Source organism: Podarcis raffonei, chromosome 16 (genome assembly GCF_027172205.1).
Source record: "Podarcis raffonei isolate rPodRaf1 chromosome 16, rPodRaf1.pri, whole genome shotgun sequence".
In the NCBI taxonomy this organism is placed as follows: Eukaryota; Metazoa; Chordata; class Lepidosauria; order Squamata; family Lacertidae; genus Podarcis; species Podarcis raffonei.
In genome coordinates, this window is record NC_070617.1 from 33,546,541 (window position 1) to 33,572,816 (window position 26,276).

Genomic DNA, 26,276 nt, shown 5'->3' on the forward strand with positions numbered 1-26,276 from the left:
TATTGCAAGCTTTTTGTGGAGATTTGTGAGAATATATAAGACAGCTGGGAGATGTAGGTGCTCGAACCAGGACCTGCCCCCTGCCCTCCACTAAGGCTTTGGGTTAGAGAATTCCCCTACACCAAGGCCAACCTACATGATACCCTCCAGATAAGTGTTGGTTGGTAACCACTGAGACTGGTAAGGTAGAAGGCTGGGAGCTCAACAGTAGGTGGAGCCAGAACCCATGAGATGTGGAGCTAACTAATGGTAGTTCTAGCCCCATGCTCCTCCTTGTTCTGTTCTAGAATAGAAGGACAGCGTTGAGACCAAAGAAGAAGCAGCTGACAGGCATTGCCAGCCCCTGGATTGGTTTTAAGTGAGAAGGCAGGCAGGAGAGCTAGCTGAAGGCACACGGTGGTTGGTGGACCACTACCCCATTTGCTCAAATGAAGCAGCATTCACTGCTCCAGATTTTGTTGCACTTCAACTCCCATCATCCTATTCTGGCCAGGGTTGGTGAGCGTTGGAATCCATCATCACCTGGAAGTTCCCCATCCCAGAGCTAGGATCCTATAAGACATCCATCAGAACATCACAATATTGGTTAAATTTCTCTTTTCCCCTCCCTCCTCCCCTGATGTTGATTTCAGGTTCGCAACAGCAAAGCCAGTGGCTTCTGTTTGGACCAGGGTGCAGAAGACGATGACAAAGCCATTCTCTACCCGTGTCACGGCATGTCCTCCCAGGTAGATGAGATCATATGTTATTACATTTCTTCCGTGGCAAATTTGATTTTGTTTGCATTTTAAGGAGAAACTACCTGATTCATACTTCTTGAACCAATACCTGAACTGAAGCACAGCTGTCCTTTGCAATTTGCATGCCTCCAAACTTTGCATGGAGGCAGAGCTCAGCTATTGTGGCTAGTAGCTGGTGATAGCTTTATCCTCCATGAGTTTGTCCAACCCTCTTTTAATGCCATCCAAGTTGCCTCCTGTGGGAGTGAGTTCCACAGTTTAATTATTTTTCTTTTCTCTGCCCTGAATCCTCCAACATTCAGCTTCATTGAATGCCCACGAGTTCTCATGTTATGCGGGGGGATCACCCTTAATGTTATGTTAAAGTAGTGGCCCGCTAAACCCCAATCTCTGCTGAGTGGTAGCAAGACATAAAAATGCATGTTATTAGGGGTGATGGAATACAAATATGTGTATATCACCATCATCAAACCTTTTATTGGCATCGCATACAAACATCCAAAACAAATCAATGCAGAATTACCACTTCCCCAGTGGCCCAAAACATTTGCTAAAAGAAAGGAGGCAGAGCAGTCTATCATCACATCTCTTGGTCTCCAGGGAGATCAGACGTCTGCAGTGTATTTTGACGACAAAAAACCAAATAGAGATGTTTAGCCACTAACTTGGTGAGCTCCTGATCATTCCCCAGTAATAGAAGATGTATGACCTCCAACTCTGGTTTCCATTTGGGGATGCAGAGTTGATCTAGAAATTGCTGATGGAGATCAGCATATAGTTTACAATTAAGAACCTTATGTGTAAGGGTTTCCACCAGGTGGTCTTCACATGGGCAAGTTCTTTCTCCTTCCACCCTGCCTGAGAACCTTCCCCAAAGGAGGTTGGATGGATTTGAATTAAACCTGGCCAGCGAAAATGCCCTTCTTTCTTGAGGGTTAAGCAGAAATTCAAGACAAAAAAAATTTCCCCCTTCCAGTAGCACCTTAAAGACCAACTAAGTTAGTTCTTGGTATGAGCTTTCGTGTGCATGCACACTTCTTCAGATACACTGAAACAGAAGATGCCAGATCCTTCTATATAGTGAGAAGGTGGGGAGGGGTATTACTCAGAAGGGTGGTGGGAATGGGTGATTGGCAGATAGCTGTGATGAGCCTGTTGACGACTCTTAACGACTGCAATATGCACAGCTATCTGCCAATCACCCATTCCCACCACCCTTCTGAGTAATACCCCTCCCCACCTTCTCACTATATAGAAGGATCTGGCATCTTCTGTTTCAGTGTATCTGAAGAAGTGTGCATGCACACAAAAGCTCATACCAAGAACTAACTTAGTTGGTCTTTAAGGTGCTACTGGAAGGGGAAAAAATTTTTTTGTTTTGACTATGGCAGACCAACACGGCTACCTATCTGTAACAGAAATTCAAGGTAATTGTAGTTAGTTTCATGTGCCCAAGAAAGTTGAAAATAAAGAGGGGAACATGTGTACATGTCACGGACTGAACTGAGGGGGACGAGACTGAGGAGGAACCTCCTCCTGAGCTTCCCAGAGAAGAAGAAGGCAGTATTGAATTATAGCAGTGGTTTGAGGAAGATCACAGCTCAGAGACGGGTGAACAGAAGAGCTGGGAGGTGTCGGGAGAAGAGAAGGTGGAGACAGAGACAGAGCAGCCAGCTGACACATTATCACCGGAGAGCATTTCTGACCCTCCATCTCCCAGAACCCGGCGTGCATTGAAAGTGGAAGAGCAAAGGACTCAGAGACTATTAGCCCCTGGCAGCCGCCATAAGGGGAAGTGCTGTTGCTAGGAAAGGAGGGGGGAGGAGCTCAGATAGAGAAATACCATTTTAGGGAAGCTGCATTCCTTCGTCGTTCTCTGTGAATTATTGAATAAATTGCTTGGTAAGAATGCTTATTGTTTCTCTGATTCTGGGCTGCCCCGTGGGAGGGAGCTGATTCCCCGAAGCCAGACAGTACACTAGGATAAGTTCTCACTAAAACGCTGGTGAGTTTTCATGAGGCTTTTTAAAAAGACATTACAAACTTGTGTGGAAATGTGGAGAAGTAAATGTAAGACTTGAAAAATATTAAACTGAGAGTGAACATAACTGACATATTTGCCCATCCATAAGTACAACTAGATTACAAATGATGAGATACATTTCAGGGAAGGGGTGAGGTGGTGAAAGAACATCTGTTTTGCATGCAGAAAGTCCCAGATTCATTCCCTGGTGTCTCCAGACAGGACTGAAAAAGACTCCTTGTCGGAAACTCTAGAATCATAGAATTAAAGTTAGAAGGGACCCCAGGGGTCATCTAGTCCAGCTCCCTGCAATGCAGGAATCTTAACTAAAACACCTCTGGCAGATGAACATTCAATCTCTGCTTAAAAACCTCCAAGGAAGAAGAGTCCACAACCTCCCAAGGGAAACCGTTCCACTGTCAAACAACTCTTACTGTCAGAAAGTTTTTCTGTATGTTTAGTCTGAATTTCCCTTCTTGCAACTTGAAGCCATTGGTTCGAGTCCTATCCTCCAAAGCAGGAGAAAACAAACTTGTTCCCTCTTCCATGTGACAACCTTTAAGATATTTGAAGATGGCTATTATATCTCCTCTCAGCCTCCTCTTTTCCAGGCTAATCATACCCAGCTCCTTCAAGAGCTCCTCATAAGGCTTAGTTTCCAGATCTTTGATCATCTTGGTTGCCCTCTGTTGCACAAGTTGCACAGATGGAGAATCAATGCCAGTCAGAGTAGGCAATACAGTGGTACCTCGGGTTACATACGCTTCAGGTTACAGACTCCGCTAACCCATAAATAGTACCTTGGGTTAAGAACTTTGCTTCAGGATGAGAACAGAAATCATGCTCTGGCGGCGCGATGGCAGCGGGAAGACCCATTAGTTAAAGTGGTCCTTCAGGTTAAGAACAATTTCAGGTTAAGAAGGGACCTCCGGAACAAATTAAGTACTTAACCCGAGGTACCAATGTATTGAGCTAGACGGACCCAATGTTCTCATTTAGTATGAGGCCACTTCCTACATCCCTTCCTGTGTTTCTAGGCACCAGGGGTCCGGGGGCAGGATGGAGAGGTGTGGTCAGTATTGCTTCCAAGTTTGGGAGGGCCCTTTGACAAGAGACCTTCTGTGACCCCACCCTCAGTGAATCTTCCCCCTCATTGCAGCAGATCTAAAGAGCTCTTGTCAGTGGCCCACACTGAGGAGCGGGTCCTCAGCAGATACACAGGCATGCCAACCCTTGATGCCAGCCCTGGGCATTGGGCATTCTTTCTTCAAGCCTATTGAGATGCTATGCATAAGCTTGAGCCTCATAGTTCTGCAAAGATTTGAACCCAGGTGTCCTGAGTATATATCCTACACCTTAATATTTCCATATACTATTGTTGTACTGTGTATTTTGGGTCGATGGACCGCAATAAAATCATGTGTGTGCCTGTGTTATTAATTCCACCACACTGGCTTTCAGTTCGTCTCTTGCAAAAAAAAAGAAGCCAGCAAAAAAACCCCAACAACCATTTGATATTTTAAATGGATTTTTATGTTACAGGAACTGTATGACACATTTTCTGTGCAAAGAAAATGCTAATGGGATGCATAGTTGTGCTGTTTCCATGTGCAGTCAAAACATTTCAGCTATTCCTCTGCCAACAACTTGCACACATACACTTTGTATTTCCAGCTCACAATTAACATGCATTCATGGATTTTATACACATTTTCTTTTTAAGGCATGTGGGGCTCTGGCTGAGGGATAGACTGAGTTTGCTAACGCAGCACTCCATCTCCCTGAATGGACCAGCCTCCACTGCCTAGAGGGGTGGTGGAATCTATGTCTTATAGTAGATGTTGGGACAGCCACCTGTTGGGGGTGCTAACTCTGGTTTTCCTGCATTGAGCAGGAAGTTGTGCTGGGTGGCCTACCAGGACCTTCCCAACACTATAATACTATGCATTCACCTCCTCCCACCACCAACCCCAAGGCTGTCAATCCATCTCTCTTCTGCACCAGGGCAAACAAAGGCGTTGTGACACCCGGGGCGGGGCGTCCCTACGTAGGGCGCATGTGCGGCGTCGCTACGTAAGATGCATGCACCCTACATAGCGATGCCACACATGTGCTGTACATAGCGGTTTGCCGGTGGCGCCGCTCCAGCGCCATACGGACAGTACTGGGATCCTCTGCTTGTGGCTGCAGCCATGAACAGAGAATCCTCCGTTCGCAGTTGTAGTGGCAACAGAGGGATCCCACCGCTGTCCGTACGGCACTCGAGCGGCGCCAGCGGCAAACTGCTATGTACAGCGCATGTGCGCCATCATTATGTACAGCACATGCGTGCAACGCTGCACATGAACTATACATAGCGGTTTGCCGCCGGCGCCTGGATCCTCTGCTCGCGGCTACAGCAGCGAACGGAGGATCCTCCACATGCGGCTGCGCAATGGCTGCTCGCGCAACCACGAGCCCCGCGGGGTGCCTTCTTGTCACACACACCCCAGACATGGTGCCTGGGGGCGACCACCACCCCTGCCCCCCCCCACAGTTGTGACGCCACTGCTCTCCTGCACCCTGCGCAATTCAGGTCTTTAGTCATGACCACATCCAATCCTTTAAACTTTGACTCAGTATTAAATACACAGTTTTAATCTTCTCAGGACCCATAGGGATTTCAGCCCATATATTCATATTTCTAGGCTTGAATTTTGAATCATTTCTTTAATTATTATTATTTTTTCATTCTAAACCATTCCTCTGCATTTTGCCCTAACCATTCAAAGACGATGATGATTATTTTATTCCGTGCGCCTTGAGGTTTAAAAGAAAATCTCTTCTGATCATGCTTCTATTGCTATTCCTTACTTTTTAATGAAAATCAGATATCATTTAAATCCCAGATGGCCCCCCTCCCCACATAACCCTCCTCCCACAATGCCATTTTAGCTCTTTCTGATGTGCCTTCCAAATTGGAACGGCATTAATGAATTGTCACTCATGCGTTCATGCATAAATAATTCTGACCTTATCACCCACCAAACAATTACCTGAAGTTTAGCCGTACATGTTATTGGTTTGGACTGCGGGTGTCAGCTTGAACATTAATATTACAGGCAAAATTATGTGTGTGTGTTCCCTTTTTAATTGTTGCAGCTGAACCAACTGGGTGCTCTGTTGTCACTGTCACAACATCCATCTTGGATGGGCTTGTGGCACTTTCCGCAGCAAATTTGGCCTTTGGTAAATTGGGGGTGTGGAGGGGGAGGAAGAGAGAAACAGAAAAGAGCCACTTAATTAGATTCAAGTAAGGTTTTCGTGCAGAGCCCTATTTAGCAAGATGCTGACACAAGTTCACCTGGCTTTTAATTATGTTGGCCATTTTCCTGTTAGCCAAACAAGAGGGGCTGTCCACATCCTCCAAGAACCTGCCTTGTACAAAAGGAACACGATGAGGGGAAATGGTTCTGGCTGCCCTATATTTTTCTGACGTTTCTAATGATATTGTTGTGTGTCACCCCAATCTCCAAGTGGAATTCCCAGAGTTCTAGGCGCTTACCCAGGGTTCGTGTTTCCTTTGGAGAATGAGGCACAGAGGAGACTGTGGTGTCTTTGTGATGTGTGGTTTATTCACACATATATACAGCCTGAGCCTATGATGGAAGGGTTCGCAGCATTAACACTCCAATAGGGTCTTCTCCCTTAGATTCAAGCAGAAATCAGCCATCTTTTTTTCTTTGCCTTTCCAACCTGCATTCTCCCCCTTTCTCTCCCATCACACACAGCTCACTTCAGGAGGAAACTAGCCTGTCTTATATTTTAACACTTGTTAGGATTATAGGGATTAGAATTCTGACACCCACCAAGTCATAACACTATTTATTGATGTGTTAGTTTTATTGAAATATGTACAATCTGCAATGCATACACACACACACACACACACACACACACACACAGAATCCTCCAACAACAATAGCAACATCAATAAAGACAGGTTGGTTAAAAAGGGGGGGTCATATTCCAAGGTCCTGTCTGAACTGATCAGGGTTTTTTTTTTTTTAAAAGGGGGGTTATCAAGTTCTATTGGCAGGGAGTTCCACAGGGCAGAGAGTTCCTCATTAAAAACTCAGTCCATGGTAAAGGATGATTGAACCCCAAGGATGTGGGCAACCACCAAGTTTCCCATTGAAAGTTCTTAGCAACTGAGGTGGAGCATAAGGAATTAGGTGGTACTTTGGGCCACATCCAATATTAGCCCTGCTCAGAGTAGACCCTTGAAATTAGTGGGCATGATAAACTTAGGTCTTTTTGTTGTAATGGATCTACTCCAAGCACATCTTAGTTAAACACAACCCTTTGTGAATTAACAAAATGACATTGAACCCGGCCTGGAGGCAAATTGGCGATAACTATAACAGCAACAGTCACCCTCAAAGCATCTTGTCTTAGAATCATGGAATTATAGAGCTGGAAGGAAAATCCAAGGATTATCTTAGTCCAACACTCTTCCTTACACTTTATCTTCCAGAGAATGTGCCTCTGGGCTTTGATTTTCTCTCCCCCCCCCCCGGCATCCATACCAGAAAAGCTGGATGAAATATCGTACGCATGTGAGCCAAGACACCTTGTCATGGTCCGGTCCATGGGCGATCAAAGTCCCGGCTGAGAATGTTGGGACCGGGGGCAAGATGGCAGGGTGGGAGCAGGAATGAGAGTCCAGAAGCCAAGAGTCTGAGGGTCAGAGAGCTGGGAGTCAAGAAGCCAAGGGTCCAAGGGTCAGGAAACAAGAAGCCAAAGGCAGAAAGCGTGTTGCTGTGGCAACGAGCCAAAGGGAAATGCTGACCTTATATCCCTTCCCGGCTCTTGCCACCAGGTCCTGTGGGTTACCAATTGGCCTCACCTGTGTGGCCACGCCTTGCCTCTTCAGAACAAACTTAGGAAGGCCCCAGTCCTGCAAAACCCTGGTGGTCACAAGGCCTGGCTCCTGCACGCACACCTGACACCCTCGCTTGAGCTGCGCTAAAGCTCTTCCCAGAGTTGCCTTTTGCCATCAATGCCTTCTCCAAATGAGAATTCTGTGCCTTCAGCTCCTTGACCCGGTCGTTCACCTCTGTGAATCAGTCAGTTTGAGTTCTTTGTTTTAGTCTGGAAATGGGACTGTCAGCTGAATCCAAGGGAGCTAAATTTGCTTCACGATAGCAGCCGACGCCTTCAGGAGGTGCTGAGATCTGTGGGCACTGTCCCCTGTGGTGAGCCACTGAATTGCACATGGCAGCTTCTCAGTGAAGTACCTTCAGGCATTGGACGGCCTCTACCCACCCAGGTTGGCTTCTGGGTCATCCTGGTCTTGACTCTTGGTTTTGTCCCCTGGGTGTTGGTTTCCAGCTCCTGAGGTTCCTGAGACTGCTGCGCATGTACAGAGCATGGCAAACCACCTATTGATTGAATGCAGGCATGCGGAGGTTTGCTTAGCACTTTCAAACCAGCTTCAGGTTGGCGTGAGAAATGTTTCAGTGCCAGGTGGGACCGCGTCTGTGCTTGAAGGATGAGAGATGGGTTTTTAATGTTTGGTGCTTTATTACGTTTGATATATCCTGTAAGTGGCTGGGGAAACCCAGCCAGATGGGCGGGGTATAAATAATAAAATTATTATTACGGCGGTGATGATTATTTGCGTGTCTGCTTAACATCGTCGGCTGCTAGCTGTCAGACCTCTTCACACTCTCTGCCTGAGCATCCTTGAGAGAGGCTGGTGCAGCTGCAGCCCTCACACCAAATTAATTTTGCAAATTGTGGTGAAATGAGAGAAGCTTTTTCGGCTTTGTGAACGTTAATTAACTCGGCTACATAAGAATGAGCCCAGCCCTTTGCTATCTGCAAAATGTTCCGCTGAGATAAAATAATAATAAAAAGCACCACATCTTCATGGTGGGGATTCACCATTTCTTGCTAAATATGCTTTGCAAATTATTATTATTATTAAACCCTAATGGTGAAGAACACCTCTGCTGCATGGTCAAGATAGTTCTCAGAGGGAAAAGCTTTGTCCGCTAGGATGGGGGACCTGTGGCCCTACAGGTTCTGTGGGACTACAGATCCCATCATCTCTGACCATTCACAGTGTTGGTTGGGGCTGATGGGAGTTAGAGCCCTTCGTCATCTAGAGGGCCAGCAGATCCCCAGCCAGCCATGTTTCCTGATTTGAAAAAGTCCCATTCCATTATTAACCTCAAGATATCTTTCCCTTTGATTTAACTGAAGTGTGAGAAAATGGGGTGGTGGGCTTCCAAGTGCCTGAGATTGGTAGGATCAGGCTGACTAATTTTGTTTTTCCTTAAAAAAATAAAAAATAAAAACCCTTTCTGCACTGATTTTGTGAAAATTAAGTCTTTTCTCTAAATAATAACAACAATAATGATGATCAGTTCTTAGGAGCACATTGGACAGCCTTCCTGACTTCTCATACTTATGGGACAGGATAGCCAAGGATGTAATGGGTTTTTCATGTTAAACGAAAAACAAAAGCAGAAAATCCTGCATCCCAGATACAAGAATTTCACTGAATTTTTCTACCCTTTCAGTAATTTTCAAATCCAATTTCTTTTCTTGTGACTAGAAGAGGGGGCAGGGGACCAAAATAAATTTTCAGCACAGCACTAGCAGCAAGTGTGAATGCTCTGTACAACAGAGGAGGGTACAGCTGGGTGACAGAGTATTCACCAGGTCTCGGGCTCAATCACTAGCAACTCCAAAAAGAGCTAGAAAATAATCTTGTCCTCGAAACCTGGAGAACTATTGTCAGTCTGTGTAGATAATAGTGTTAAGAGGGGTTTGGGGAGGCAGGGGGAGTCAGTCTGGATGGTGTCATTGGATCCATTCCAGGCCTGTGATTCTGTATCCAGTGAGGGTTAGAATCCAGTAGAGGAGGTTGCTGAACTGGTCAGACAAGTTTCTTTATAAGACAATGAGCTTAGCTGGCCACTTAAGTGCTCTCATCCTTATCTCAAACAATGGGCTAGGTTGCAATAGCTGCAGCTAAGTGGTGGAGAACAATAGGCCAAATAGTGGCTGGACTGAAAAGGTGTGTGTGAGAGTGAGTGAGTGAGTGAGTGAGTGGTGGAAGAAGGCTGGAAGCTGGAGGTGCAGAGAGTTGCTTGTTCTCAAATGGTTTAGTTGTCAAACAAATCCGCTCCCGAACGCTGCAAACCCAGAAGTAAGCATTCCAGTTTGTGAACATTTTTTGGAACCTGAATGTCCGATGCGGCTTTTGTTTGAGTTCAGGAAGCTCCTGCAGCCAATCGGAAGCCGTGCCTTGGTTTTTGAACGGTTTCAGAAGTCAAACCGACTCCTGGAACGGATTAAGTTCGAGAACCAAGGTTTCACTGTATGGCACTGGACTTTGGGGCTCCTTTGCTAACCTAACAGAGAATCCAGCTCTGCAGGCATGCTAATGCTGTGAGCTCCTCCATCCCATGCTCAGATTGTATAATTGATCATCACAATTATAACAAATAAAGGCTTGACGTATCTCGCTTTGCATGTCATGAGTCCATCTCATATATTAGTTTCACCTTTTAAGTTGAATTACTGAAATAAATGAACTTTTCCACAATATTCTAATTTTTCGAGTTTCACCTGTACATGTGTAAATAAAACCACATATGCTAAAGACACCACAGTCTCCGTTTCCAAGCAAACCAAGCACTGAGTAAGTTCCTGGAACCCCTGGAGTCTTTCACTATCCAGAGGTTGGGGTGGCATGTAAACAATACTTGGCGGAATGGACCGCTGGTTTGACTCTGTAGAAGGCAGCTACCTATCTTCCTAAAAATAATAAGAAAGAATATCATGGGTATCGTTCTGTATCAGTTCCCCTTTGGAAACAGAACTAGAAAACCCAGAGCTCCAGGCTTGGTGGGGTTTATAAACACTCTTAGGGGAAATTCCAGCGGTTTTGAGAAATGCTGCCTTCATGATATACCACCAGCTCCCCTCTTACTTGCTTTCACAACCCTGCCCCCCCCCCAGTAAGACCCCACTACAATCAGTACATTAAGGGGGAAATCCTTGCATCCCCCCAGCACATTCAATTTCCTTCCCTCCTGGTGCCTTGCATTTGCTCCGCAGATGGCTTCTTTATTAAGAACAGCTTCCGACATGCAATCTAGTCATTTAAAAAAGGAGAACAAAGAGTGAATTCCAAAGGGCATTCTACTCCTACAGGAAAGATTAGCATATTATGTGCTGGTTGTGTTAAGCCATTACTGCTTGCAAGCAGCGGTAGGCATGAACTTTCTTTCCCTCCCCTTCCCCTCCCCCTCCCTTTTCTTCCGTTCTTTTCTTTTCAAAGAGCCCTAAAGTAACAGGTGCCATTTATGGGACCTCTGCATATTTATAGGCAGGGCTGTTTTCGCTCCATGTTAAAATGAATGCAGAATCCCCCACTGTAGCATTTCAGAAAGCCATCGCGGAAAGATGGGGAGGACAGGGCCGTCTTAAGCATATCCGGTGCCGTGGTGCAAAGAACCCTCCGGTGCCCCCCCCCCATTTCCCAGAGTTTTTTAGGGAGGACAGTACTGCCGACAGGGCTGGAGGAGGCGGGCAGCGGCTGGAGGGCGGCTCCTCTGGCGTGGAAGAGGTGGAGGCTAGATGTGGCACCTCCCGGCTCAGCTGGCCGCTTCGTGCCACAGTGGCCATGGCAGAAGGAGGCTCCAGGTGCGGCGCTGCTTCAGCACAGCATGGCAGAGGTGGGCGAGGGCGGTGAGCTGATGCCCTGAGGCATCGCGTCCAGCCTCCCCCTCTTCCCTGGTACCCTCCAGAACTTGGTGCCCCGGCGCCCCATGCCACTTGCCTCTATGGGTAAGACGCCCCTGGGTGGGGAAGCGGTCGAGCATCTGCTCTGCATGCAGAAGGGTCAGAGAGGTCTGAAACATGAGAGTCACCACCAGTCAGGGTAGTCTTCAACCTTTTCAGACCCAGGATTCACTTTTAACCCAAACATGTGTTTGGGGGACCCATCACTTTTCTTTTCTTGATATTTATTAAATTTTCCACTTTAACGATCCAATAAAAACCACATTCAATCATTCCTAATTATAATACATTTTGAATTATGGTGCTGGAGGAGACTCTTGAGAGTCCCATGGACTGCAAGATGATCAAACCTATCCATTCTTAAGGAAATCTGCCCTGAGTGCTCACTGGAAGGACAGATCCTGAAGCTGAGGCTCCAATACTTTGGCTTCCTCATGAGAAGAGAAGACTCCCTGGAAAAGACCCTGATGTTGGGAAAGATGGAGGGCACAAGGAGAAGGGGACGACAGAGGATGAGATGGTTGGACAGTGTTCTTGAAGCTACCAGCATGAGTTTGACCAAACTGCGGGAGGCAGTGGATGACAGGAGTGCCTGGTGTGCTCTGGTCCATGGGGTCACGAAGAGTCAGACATGACTAAACGAATAAACAACAACAACAACAATTATAATACAACAAAACAGCCGAATAATCATGCCAAATTATATATCTTTGAGTGACTTCCCATGCTCTGAAGTTCAGGGAGTGATGATCTAATATTGTTTCTGCATTCCTTAATTAGTTCAGGTAGTCCCGATAAACATTTCCAATGTTGATCCTTCATTTATTTTTAACAGCCTCTGAGTTCATTTAACAAGCGGGTTAATCCTTTGTAGTTCTGTGTGAAATATTGTCCTGTTGTAATCCAACGTTCGCATCCACTTTCATTTTTTGCACAAAGACATCTCTTAGTGCGTCACGGCCAAGATCGAGGGGGATGTCGCCTTTCACCATTAACACTGGGCAGATAACCAAAGTTCCCTCCTGTAATCTTATTCCAGCTGCTAGCAAGCTGATGTCTCCGTAAAAAAAAGTCATAGCTCCCATTGTAAATTCTTTTTATCATTCCATTAAAAGTCATTGCCGGAATCATAGCCCAAATTTCACACAGTCAATTTCGTAGTTGAACCATAACAATAATGATAACAAGATTGGGGGACCCATTTCTTAATCTTTTACCATATATGTGCAAGGTGGTAGTGCTCCTGTTGTGACCCACCTTGGATCAGACCATCACCTGCTAGTGGATACAAAGGAAAATCCTGCAGTCAATAGAATTCAACTCTCTGCTATCCAGGCGGTGAGCTGGACAGGGGTGCTATCTCGCCCTCAGGATTGTGGGTGCCTGCCTCTGCATCTGAGGCACGCACACACACACACACCCTGGAAAAGGGGTGCCTTGCTGGCTGGCTGCAGAGGGCAGAGCTGAACTGCTTCTTTCTCGCAGGCAGTGCCACTGACGCCTGCCAGCTTTTCTCATGGACTTTGTGGGTCCCAGCCCCCACAATTATATTATTGTGGGTGCCCAGGCACCCACGGCCCCTTGCGGTTGGCTCCTGTCGAGTGGAGGGTTTAATCCTGTTTCCCCAGTGCATTCCCTGCCTCCAAAAGTAGAGGGAGAGCATAGCCAACATGGCTTGTACCTAGCCATCGAGAGTCTTATCATCCATGAATTTACCTAATCCTTTTGTGGGTTGTTGTTGTTGTTTAGTCGTTTAGTCGTGTCCGACTCTTCGTGACCCCATGGACCAGAGCACGCCAGGCACTCCTGCCTTCCACTGCCTCCCACAGTTTGGTCAAACTCATGTTCGTAGCTCTGAGAACACTGTCCAACCATCTCGTCCTCTGTCGTCCCCTTCTCCTTGTGCCCTCCATCTTTCCCAACATCAGGGTCTTTTCCAGGGAGTCTTCTCTTCTCATGAGGTGGCCAACGTATTGGAACCTCAGCTTCAGGATCTGTCCTTCCAGTGAGCACTCAGGGCTGATTTCCTAAAGAATGGATAGGTTTGATCTTCTTGCAGTCCACGGGACTCTCAAGAGTCTCCTCCAGCACCATAATTCAAAAGCATCAATTCTTCGGCGATCAGCCTTCTTTACGGTCCAGCTCTTTATGGTCTTCTTTATGGTCCAGCTCTTTATGGTCCATAGTTTAACCACACGCTTTATGAAGAAGTCCTTTCTTTTCCCTTTACTGACTCTTTCAATAGTCAGTTTTGAAGGATGTCCTCGACAGCGAGCATTAAGAGAGAGGGAGAAAAACAACTCTCTGTCTACTCACACGTCTGGGGGTTAAGGGAAAGCTTTATACTAATGCAAAGAGTCTCAATTGCAAGGCAAGCTTGACCTTTAGCGCCTCTTGCCTTTTCAGAAATGCCTCATGGCTTACTTGACTGCAGCCTTCTCTGTTTTAATTTGGTTCCAGCTTGTTCGTTACAGCTCTGAAGGACTTCTGCAGCTGGGCCCTCTGGGATCTACTGCATTTCTGCCTGACTCCAAATGTCTCGTTGACGATGGGAAAGGAAGGACCCCCACTCTGAAGAAATGTGAAGACACCTTGAGGCCGGCACAGAGGCTGTGGGATTTTACACAGGTATTGTAGCCAGCTGTGCATGCAAGCAAGCAGGGCCTGTCACAAAATATTACAGTGTTTTGTGTTTGTGTTCAGGATTCTTAGTAGTCTCTTCCATCTCCCTTTCCCCAGCTTTGTGACTTGCCCTCATCAGGGACAGACTTCAGCAATCTTTTGTAATATGGCATCCTGTGTGAGGCCAAGAGCTGGCCCTGCCAAATGGATCTTCTCAATTTTGCGCTCCCTCAGCTCAGTAGCCTGTGCAGCAGAACCGCCCGCACCTCCCTAAATCCAGCACCGCACCCATGTTCTGAAAAAGTTTTTGTTTTCTGTTGTTGCCAAAGGCAGCCTTTCTTTTGAATTCAGTAAAAAAATTCACTTGTGAGTGAAGACTTTGGGCATTCATGGTTGCACAACTGCTCGGAATTGCAACCAGGGAGCGTTGCTGTTGCGCTCAGGTCTTGTTTTCAGGCAATAATAATAATAATAATAATAATAATAATAATAATAATTGTTTTCAGGCAATAATAATAATAATAATATTTATACCCCGCTTATCTGGCAACTGTGTAAACAAGTGGCTGAACTAGATGGACTTTAGCCTGATAGATTATCAGGGCTCTTCAATTCCTAGCTGATATTGACAGACTTAAAAGCAAATTAAATAGATATCTAATAGCAGACTTTTAAACATATTCCAGCAAGTTGTTCAATGGATTTAAGGGTAGACTGTATCCTCCAATGCCTTTAATTTTTCTCCTTTGCCATTTCTCTCTCCCCCCCCCCCCAGAATTTTTATAAAATCTTCTGTTTTACATTTTAGAATGTCCATTTAAACAACCTTAAAATATCATTGACTTCCCATCTTCTCTTTCCATGGTTCATTTTGCATAACATAAATCCCTGCATATTTTATATAAACTAAACCATTCAGTATTCCATTATGTTTACATATGTTCTTCTTGTTCTCTTATTCTATATATTAAGCCCGCAACCTGCGCATATTCTATCGGCTTAAGTTGCCATTCTTCTTTAGTTGAGACTTCGCTCATTTTCCATTTTTGGGCTAACAAAACACAGGCTACAGTAGTGGCATACATAAATAACCTTTTTTGACACCTGGGAATTTCCGTCTGAATTATCCCCAACAAAAAGGATTCTGTTTTGTTTTGGTTTTTTTGAGAAGTACTTGTAAACATTTTTTCAAGTCATCATGAATTATTTCCCTAATCCACTGCCATTTCTCTAATGACTTGATTTGTTTCCCCAAGTCCACCACATATCAGTTTTCAGTATTTGTTTGTTTGTTTATTATTGCAAAGTAACTGCATCGAAACAAAGCATACATAAAAATGCAATAATACATAAAAATACAATAACAAATAAAGCAAAGAATAAAAGAAAAGATGAAGAAAGAAAGAAAGAAAGAAAGAAGAAGAAAAATGAAAGTGAAGAGAGAAAGTAGAAAGAAATAGAAAATAGAAAAATAGTTAAAGAAAAAATACTTTAGAAAAACCATTAACACCTTTTTTACATAAATAATAGGTGATAAATAATTGACTTCCACCAATCTCACAGCACTTCCTTTTGTTCTTAATATGCCTATCTGTATTTCATTATTATTATTATCTTAATATGTATATATATGTATTTACATTTTCCTTTCCGTTCACGAGATCATTCTAAACACAGCCAGATTTTTACCCTTGAACCTTGTCTTTCAAAATATTCATTCAGAGAGTCCCATTCCTTCTTGATTAGAGAAGCTTTTAATGTTTAATAGTTTTAATATTCTGTTGGAAGCCGCCCAGAGTGACTGGGGAAACCCAACCAGATGGGCGGGCTACAAATAAATTATTATTATTATTATTATTATCATCATCATCATTATTATTATTTTCTGTTTTATGTCTTATTGTGTATTCGTTTCTTTCACCCCTACAGAATGGCCCAATCATCAGCCGAGACACTGGCCGGTGTCTAGAAGTAGAGATGTCAAAGGATGCCAACTTTGGGCTCCGATTAGTCGTACAAAGATGCTCGGGGCAGAAATGGATGATCAGAAACTGGATCAAGCATGGCCGGCATTGATTCAGAGCTGGGAAGAGGCTTACTCTTCTGGAGTCCTTTGACCAGTACGTGGGCGCTCCTCCAAGAGATTCAGGTTAAAGAGGACTATTGTGATGAGAAGAAGACAGCTCATTGAAGGAGAAGGTTTACTGCTGGGCACATGTTCTTTTATTTTTTTAAAGAAAGGAAAGATGGAGACTGGCATTCCACCTAAGGCCACGGAAGTGATACACCTGTACCTAGACCGTATCATTTCAGACTAGGGCTTATAGGCGCACATGATACAATCACCTCTCCATTAAGGAAAAGAAATCCCTGCATATAGAAGACTGGCATGTCAGAGGGAAAACTCGTCTCTTTGATATGCTCTTTTCTAAGTTCACTAAGTTCTAAGTTCCTAAGGAGGAACTTTCAATCACGTGAGTCTGAAGTTTCATAGTCCGAGCAAAGGTTTACCACCTTGGTGAGAGTTGAGCCTATCCTCATAACAATGGATGCCCCAGAAAGACTTGTGCAAGCTTTCTGCTTTTTTGGAACTCAGTCGGAGAGGAACCACAGAAGACAGACTTTGCGTCCACTTTCTGGGAGGAAACAGGAGGGCAGCCATATTTGGGTCAGGTTTGCAGGACAGATCAGTCTCGTGCCTCACTGAAGAAGGTCCCTGGGGCAGAAGGATCTGTTAGCTTTAAGTTGCTGACTGATGCACAACTCTTATGGTGAACAGAACCGTGTGCCTTTTCTACTGTACTTCCTATCCAAGCGGACTGGGGAAATCCCACCTCTTCAGCATGTCTGAGTAACTATTCTGAACAATAACATCGGCGGCGACGGCAAAATACTCTGTAAATAAATTACACTTCAAAAGAAAGAAAAGAAAAGAAAATCTAATGTTTTCAGAGTGTTTGCCTTGGAGTCTCAGTTTAATTATTCTTAATTATTCTGGGGGGGGAGGGAGAGTGGGAACAGATGGGGCATTTTTAGAACAGTGGGGCTGGTCCATTCATCTGGAAGCAAATTCTTGGGGGGGGGGAATCCACTAGTCTCAGATTTGTGCTTTTTAAAGACCTGCATTTTTTGTATTGAATAGCACAAAGGGCAGGCCCAATGCTTTCACAAGGCATACTGCAATAGCTGCCAGTGCTCTGTGAGGCCACACCCAAAATGTCTGCCCTGGGCACCATTTTTATTTGACTGCCCCCAACCCTTAGTGAGCAGCTTCTGACTGCCATCCCCCTTTCATTCCCACAGTCCTGAATATGAAGGTCACACGCACACCATATATTTAAAACACTATTATACCACTTTGTTTAATAATTAAGAATGCCTTTTTCCATAATAGTTTGCCGATTTCTATTTTAAACTCCTTTATATTTTTAACTGTATGGTTTTATATATAATTGCTGGAAACCACACTGATATTATATAAGGAACAAACAATACTCACAGACAATCCTCGGATTGTTAAGGGTGCTGGGAACTGTAGCTCTGTGAGAACAGCACTCTTAACAAACTACAGCTCCCAGGATCCTCCGTAACGGTTAAAATGGCATTTAGAGTGTGGATGCAACCTAAGTCATTGTAGAGTATGGTACAAGAGACTGGTGCCATGTTTGGTAGTAGAAACCATCTTTCCGTTTCCTCCTCTCACAGGGCAGGTATCAGAAGTGGGAGAGGACCCACCAATAGGTTGCATTTTTGCCACAGGTCCTCTCATCCCCAGAGCCAGGAAAATATGGGTGTTCAAAGTGGGAAACTTTATAAGGCTATGTGCAGCATGGGTAGGCAAACTTAGGCCCGGGGGCCAGATCCGGCCCACTCGCCTTCTAAATTTGGCCTACGGATGGTCCGGGAATCAGCATGTTTTTACATGAGTAGAATGTGTCCTTTTATTTTAAAATGCAACTCGGGGTTATTTGTGGGGCACAGGAATTCATTCTCCCCCCCAAAAAAAAAAAAATATTCCGGCCCCCCACAAGGTCTGAGGGACAGTGGACTGGCCCCCTGCTGAAAAAGTTTGCTGACCCCTGATGTGTAGCCTTATAAAAATAAGCTTAAAATGGATAATCTTACCATGTTGGGAAGGTGAGGCTGATAGCTGAGCCAGCATTCAGTTTGCAGACAAAGACTGCTCTCGTTCAAACCACAGCTCTGAAAGCAATTTAGGTTCACATCACAACTAGGGAACCTGCTCTGAATCTTTCCTCCCCCCCCCCCTTCATTTTTAAAAATAGAATGTCTTTGTCTTTATGTAGTGCCAACAGGGCAGCAGAGAAAACAAAGGTGACCTGTTAGTCAACAGACTCTGTTTTATCGTCACAACTATACCATAAGGTAATTCAGGCTGAAAAAGAGCAGCGAGCCCCAAGCCATGCAATGATCTTTCCAGCTGAGTTATTTGACCTCAAGTCTCCCAAGTCTAACTCTAGCCACAACACCACACTTAGCGCACACACTTACTGTCTTAACAGTCCAAAATCTAAACCAGTTGTCATAGATGATGGGAGCTGGAGTCCAACGAGGTCTGGAGGACCGTGAGCTCTGCATTCATGGTTTAGTGATTGTTGATTGGTTCCTTTCCAGATACACACCTTTGTATGATCTAGTAGTTGTTCATAGAAGCCCATTCCGCCCCTGCCCCCCAAGGTAATGTTGGAGTGCATCAGTAACATGCCAAAATTAAGGAACACAAGAAGCTTCCTTCTACCAAGGCTCTCCAAATTGGTCCACGCTGCTCAATATTGTCTACAGTGACTGGCAGTATCACCCCAGGGTTTTACACTGGAGATATTTACCATCCTATCAGAAGATGCTGGGGACTAAAACTGGGACCTTCCTGCAGGTGCATAGCATGGTGGGAGTTGGTTGAATTATGGTGCTGGAGGAGATTCTTGAGAGTCCCATGGACTGCAAGAAGATCAACCTATCCATTCTGAAGGAAATCAGCCCTGAGTGCTCACTGGAAGGACAGATCCTGAAGCTGAGACTCCAATACTTTGGCCACCTCATGAGAAGAGAAGACCCTCTGGAAAAGACCCTGATGTTGGGAAAGATGGAGGGCACAAGGAGAAGGGGACGACAGAGGACGAGATGGTTGGACAGTGTTCTCGAAGCTACCAGCATGAGTTTGACTAAACTGCGGGAGGCATTGGAAGACAGAAGTGCCTGGGGCGCTCTGGACCATGGGGTCACGAAGAGTCGGTCACGACTAAACGACTAAACAACAACAAGCAGTGATTGGGCACGGTGGGCTCCATTTGTCCTTCACCCTCACCCTGCCCCAGGGGCAGGTGGGCACACACACAAACCCACCCCGGGCACTATCAAAACATGTTCTGTTGCTCCCTTCTGGGTGCAAGTGCTCTACCACTGCGATTCAGCCCTTTCTCTGTGTGGTTTTCAAATCTTTCACAATAGAGTCCCTGAAAGTCCTGGGGGGGAGAGGACTCTCCTTGTCAGTGAGGTGGGATTATCAAAGAATTATGCTCAAAGGGCAATAAGTGATATAAGGAGTTTGTTGTGTGGAACAGTTGGAGGATGAGGCAGAAGGGCCTAGCTCAGTGGTACAGCACATGCCTTGCATGCAGAAATCTCAAATGCCAGCATCTCCAAGTAAGGTTGGGAGTGTCCCTTGCCTGAAACGCTGCTGCCGGTCAGTGTAAACAATACTGACCTAGATGGATCTGACACAGTATGGCCCAGAATAATCTGGAGGGCAGAGGCACTGTTATTTTACCTTTGATAGCAGGATCACCCAATAACACAGGGGGAGTCCAGAGAGAAAAGAAACTGATAATATATGACCGGTGATCCCAACAATAACTATATATGGTGCGGTGAGAGATAAACAGAGAGGCTTAGGAAGAGCAGGGAGACATATAATGACTTAAGGGTGGAAGGGGGTGGGGCAAGAGGCAAAAGTGGGTGGAGCAATGAAAGAGAATTGCAGCTCTGTATTACACCCACATACCTTTCTCCATCCTCCAGCCAGGCAAACAACCACATCATTACATAGGAAGCTGCATACCATAACCTCCTGAGTCATTGTGAAAGCATTTTAACCAGGTGTGGCAGAAGCCGGGCTTTGACACTCCTCCTAGCAGTTTTACAGTATTAAAAACAAAGGAAGGTGCATAATAGCTCTCTCTATATCCCTCAAAGGGATGCGGGTGGTGCTGTGGTCTAAACCACTGAGCCTCTTGGGCTTGCAGATCAGAAGGTTGGCGGTTCGAATCCCTGTGACGGGGTGAGCTCCCGTTGCTCGGTGCTAGCTCCTGCCAACCTAGCAGTTCGAAAGTATGCCAAAAAGTGCAAGTAGATAAATAGGGGGAAGGTAAATGGCATTTCCGTGTGCTGCTCTGGTTCTGGTGTTCCATTGCGCCAGGAGTGGCTTAGTCATGCTGGCCACATGATCCAGAAAAACTGTCTGTGGACAAACGCCAGCTCCCTTGGCCTGTAAAGCAAGCAGTGGTGAAGCTGCATGCTCCGCTACCGGGGGCAGAGAACAGGCGGGGGCATGGCGCGCCACCCACAGGGATGTGACGTGCATTCTGGGGGCATGGCATGCTGCCTGTACAGGCGTGGCACCCGGCGCACGAGGGGTGGCGCGTGTCCGGGGGAGCAACGCAATGGCACCCTATCGGAATAGTGGTGCCAGGGGCGGTTCACTCCCTCCGCACCCCTGTTCCTCCGCCAGTGAAAGCGAGATGAGCACCGCAACCCCAGAGTCATCTGCGACTGGACTTAACTGTTAGGGGCCCTTATATCCCATAAGTACTCTAGAATTATTTTATGGCTGGGGTGGGTGGGGGTGTTGCAGGGTGACTGCCTTGTGTGGTTTTTCCAAGGATTTCCCCAGCATCAGTGGAGGCTGGTCCATGAGAGCACTGCTCCACAAACCTCATCTGGACCTCACCTGCCTACCTTCCTATTTATTGCCAGTCCAGGGGCTGGCATTGGCTTGTCAGCTTCCTCCTCCTTCCTCCTCTCCGTGTTGCCCTTGTAGAACTCAGCAGTGGGGCGGAGGATGAGGAGAAAAGTAGTATTCATTGCCTCTGCCTCTCATTGGTTCTGACTTCATTGTTGGCTTCTCCTTGCCTTCTGTCTCACCGGACTCAACAGCCGCCAATTGTCGCTTGCCCAGAATTATCCTTCAGAAAGCACCAAGATAATGAAGGGTCTGGAAATCAAGCCTTTTGAGGCATGGTTGAGGGAGTCGGCTATGCTTAGCCTGGAGAAGAGGTGATGTGATGGCCATCTTCAAAGATCTGAAGCATCTTTCCTACTGCTCCGCAGGGTAGGAAATGAACCAGTGGATTAAAATGACAATAACAGAGGTTCCGATTAAACTTCAGGAAAAGCTTTCTGGTGGCAAGAGCTGTTTGACAAGATAGCCTCAGAAGGTGGTGAACTCTCCATCATCAGAGCTTTTTAGACAGAACTTGGATGGCCATCTGTAGGGGGTTCTTTAGCTGTGATTCCTGCATTTCAGGGGGTGGGATTAGATGACCCTAGAAGTCCCTTCCAATTCCACGATTCTATGAATGGGGCATAACGTACTTTAAGACAGCTGCAGATTGAAACAGCATGGGATGGGACAGGATAATGACACAATCACACCCCTGCTGTGGGGCTTCTGATTTTAAATTTGATACTGATTTGATATTGCTTTGCACCAGTCCTTTCCCCCTGACAAGAGATGGGAGGTCCCAGGCACAGGAGATTTAAGTTATCTGCATAATATTCCTTTATTTTTTAATGTGAGAGCAGAGCACAGCAGAAGCAAAGGTCTATTTATTGAGTGTATAGCCAACCTTTATTCCACTTGACAGCATGCGGAGTTTTTCCACTCACTTCAATGTTATCCGCATGTGAGATTGGCCAGACTGTGAGATAGGGGCTCATCAAGTGAGCTTTGCCAACAAAGCCCTCTTTTCACATCCCATCCAACATCAACACCCAGGCTCCTAGGTCCCCAAAGTAGCAGGGTAGGAACATCACAACTCTCTAGGATGCTTTCGCACTTCAGTCTCCTGTTCTTAAGTCTCCATCTGATGCTATCCAAATTCAAACTTCCTCAGAACTTATGCTCTCCCTTCCCGACTCTTTCCAAAGGCTGAGGAGAGATTCAATTATATAAAGGGAACTATTCCAAGTCATTCAATGTCAGGGACTGGTTGGACCAGTGCCGGATTTACATATAAACTAAACAAGCTATAGCTTAGGGCCCCAATCTCTTGGGGACCCCAAAAATAATTAAAGGAGGGGGGAAAACCTGGATGTACATTTCCAAAATATAAGATAAAAAACAAATAAAATAAAACGTACATACAGTTAGAGCTTAATAATTATTTCAATATTAATATACTTCTTTTTAATTGTATTTCACTATTAATATACTTCTTAATTGTATTTCAGTTCAACAATTACTTTGATAAAATGCATATTTTGTTATCGACAAATTGTTGTTGACAAAGGACAGCTGGACATATAAAGGGTCCCATTACCTTCAGTAGTTTAGGGCCTCATCAAACCTAAATCTGGCCCTGGGTTGGATGAAGAGAAATGGTTAGAAGAACCAGCTGAGGAACCCTCAAGGGAAGACGGCTCATAGCCTGGGGAGTGGTAGTGGGTCAGAAGGAGAAAAACGGAAAGAGGAGGTGTCAAAAGCTTAGTGAGACCTGGCAGAAAGAAGTCCGGAATCAGAGGCAGAAGATGAAGCTGGTGAGCAGGAGGCAGGAGGCCAAGAGGCAGAGATGAGTCAGGTTGGTGAAGAGACATGGGTGTCTCCCCCTCCTGCTACAACAAAATCTCCTCCCCAACCCCATCTTCCAGAACGAGGAGAGGGCTGGAACGGTCAGAGCAGTGGCAGATTCATAATCAATGTGGTCAAGCTCATTAGTCCACAATTGCTTTCAGACAATCTGTTTATGGAGGAATGGTGGAGACCGCCTCCCCATCCTCAGGGGCGAACGAAGGCTAACCAACATCCAGGACGGGGCAAACTGCCGGCTGCCCACATGTTGTGATGCTACGTATGATGCATGTGTGGCATCGCTACATAGGGCGCATGTGCAGTGTCGCTATGTACAACGCATGTGTGCGACGCTGCACATGTGTTGTACATAGCGGTTTGCCACCGGCACCCCTCGAACGCCGTATGGATGGTGGCAAGATCCTCTGCTCATGGCTGCAGCTGCGAACGGAGGATCCGCCACATGTGGCAGTGGCGATGCGATGGCTGCTTGTGCCGCTACGTCTGGGGGGGTGAGCACCCCAAAGGATGCCTTCTTGTCACTCCCCCCCCATACATGGCACCTGGGGCGCACCACCCCCCCGCCCCCTTGCAACGCCACTGTCCGTCCTGACCCAGGGAGGAGGAAGAGGAAGACAGAATAGATTTACAACAGGGGTTTGAGGGAGGTTGCAGCTGAGAGGCAGATGAGGGGGAAAGTTGGGAAATCATGGGAGAGCCAGAGCAACACCTGGCTGACGTGTTGTCATTAGAAAGCATCCCAGACCTTCCATCTCCCAGAACCCGGTGAGCCTTAAAAACAGGAGAGCAAAGAGCTTGATGACAGAGGGCATGTAGCAGCACTCATAGAGGAGATGATGAGAAAGCCACTTCCGGCCTGCCCAGGAGGTGGGGTTGCGGGCTTCACGCCCACCCCACGTGAGCGGGGGCTGGTCCCAGCCCCCGCGAGAACAAGGGAATCCCAGCTGGGCCTGCCCCCCCCAGCCAGCCAATCAGCTGGCTGGCTGGGGGGCGTGGCCTGTCCTATTTAGGGCCGGCGCAGAAGGGGCTCGCCCTCTTTCGCCGGCTCGACCCCACGTTTTCCCACCCTCCCTCCCTTTAATTAGGCTTAGGTAGGTCTTTGACTTTGCTATGGACTTCGGTCTGTCGCCGCAAGGGGCATGGTAGGAATTTTTCCCAATTGGCGATTTTCTGGCCTTTGGTTTTTCGCCTACCTTGTAGCAACCCGTCACAACTTCTCGGCATTGGCGGTAGGCATTGGTAAGAAGGGGTTAAGAGGATGTGGGGGGGGAGGAACGCCATCACCTCCCCCCAGCGACCGAAGGGTGGTCCGTTAAAGGACTCCAGGGGCGTGGCCCTGTCCGAAGCCTATGGAGGTGAGGGCCAAAGGCACGCCCAGAGCGGTGACCCGGGGGAGCTCCTAGTCGACGTGCCTCGGCAGGAGACTCCCCTGATATAAGGTTAACCCTTCCCCGTGTCTCCAGCAAACGGGCTGGAGCCGGATAGTCGTTAGGACCAATGCCTAAGCCAATGCCTCTCATTCCTGAATTCAATAAAGTTGTGGCCTAATTCGCCCAATTAACCTTAAATTATGGTGTCTCGTGTCTTTATTTACTCTGGTGGGGGGCGGGAATTCGCCACGCAATGACGAATGAGGGAGTGGGAGAGATGGGGGTTGAAGATTCACTCGGGACAACGGCATTATCCAAGAGACTGGGTTCTATAGCCTCTCTCTGTAAAGAGTGAAATAAAAAAGGACTGTGAGAAACTTTTCCTTGTTGCTATACTTTCCTGGGCAACCAGCCAGGAGCCACTGACAGAACCATGACACCCATCACTTTCCTTATCACGAAAAGACTGATTTGGGCGGGAGGGCAGCTTTGTTGCTCAAGGACTCCAAGCCAACTTTAATTGCACAACCGAGCTTGCCATAATGCGGCTGAATTCCACTTAAAAATAGCAAGTCAAGAAGCAGTCTGTGTTCCCAATTTCTTGCAAAGTGAGGAATTGTGGCTAACAAGTTTGGAACAAACCAGGATCTTGAACTTGTTCCTAAAGTGGTAGCCATAGCTTCTCTGTCTGGATGAAATGAAAAACTATGCCATCAGAGACTTTGTAAGAATATGTAAAAAGATGTCATTGGGGTGGGTGGGGAATGTCATGGTTTTATTTTGTTTGGGAACCAATTTTCAAAAATGTAAGTTCACCTTGTGATGGTGACTATAAAATCTGATATGCAAAAGTGTTGATAGGTTTGTTGATAGATTGTAAACAAAGAAAACCGGTGACCTTTCTTTGCAAAATGGCAGCCCAATTTATAAGAAATAATTGGCAACCTTTATTTTTGGGATTCAGCACAGTTTTCTTTCATCAGAAACACCCAGCTGCTCTAAATACCATCACCTCCCTCAATTTTGGCAAAGTGGTTAACTCCAGCAATCCTAACATAAATGGGTTGTAGCCAGCTAGGTTTCACTCTGAGACCACCTGCTGGAATGAAAGAGCCCCAGTTAGTCATGCTCATTAATTTTGATGACTCTGAGCACTGGAGGCAACCCTATGTATCGAACAGAAGTTGCATAAACTGCCCTTCAACAAAACTGAATCTGAGGCTAGTCTTTCCTCTCCCCCTCCCCTTCTCTGATCCGATCTCTGCAAGACATCAAGGGAGAACTGTTTCCTCCCCACCCCAGGAGTAGATTCTCTGGAGAAATGAGTGAGAAGCCAGCAGATGTTTCTTGATGCTAAAACGAAGGATGGGTGGGTTTTATGATTCCCTTTCTGGCATCGCGTCTCCAAATCAGTCCTGTTTTCCAGCTGCCTGTCACAGCTCTTAGATTTCATTTGCTCTCTCTTACTGTAATTCATCTCACTCTCTTTATATCCATTTGTCCAATTGAAATTATACATGGTGTTTTTGTTTTTGCTTTTTTGCAAACCTACCACGGGAGGGAAACGGGAGATTAGCAATGGCTTTTTCATTAAGAACAAAAAGTCAAAAAGAGATAGCAGTTGCTGTTATTTCCTAGATTTTGGTGGCAAATCTCATATCTGCGTTGTCAATTGTTACTGAGTTGGCAACACAGACAATGTGGAATGAATGAACGAATCTTTATTTGCGTCAGCCATCGGCCATAGCAATAAAACAACAATACGCTATACAAAGAATAGAAATAAAAAGTCAATTATATAAAATACATTTTAGGGTTTTGAATCAGTAGTCAAATAGTGGATCTTATTCTGATTTTCCAGCTAAAAACCTTGCAACCTTTGCTGTCACCTG

The 26,276-nt window shown here is 46.0% G+C and overlaps 1 protein-coding gene across 2 annotated transcripts in view; it reads left to right on the forward strand.

The window, feature by feature from the left end:
• The window catches only part of GALNT9 (polypeptide N-acetylgalactosaminyltransferase 9), a 189,101-nt gene extending 171,971 nt beyond the window's left edge, over positions 1-17,130 (forward strand). For both annotated transcript variants that reach the window (XM_053368595.1, XM_053368596.1), the window contains 3 exons: positions 633-728; positions 14,026-14,193; positions 16,117-17,130. In XM_053368595.1, coding sequence (XP_053224570.1) covers positions 633-728; positions 14,026-14,193; positions 16,117-16,263 — 411 coding nt within the window. In that variant the 3' untranslated portion in view covers positions 16,264-17,130. The remainder of the gene's footprint in view (positions 1-632; positions 729-14,025; positions 14,194-16,116) is intronic.
• The last annotated feature ends 9,146 nt before the right edge of the window (positions 17,131-26,276 follow it).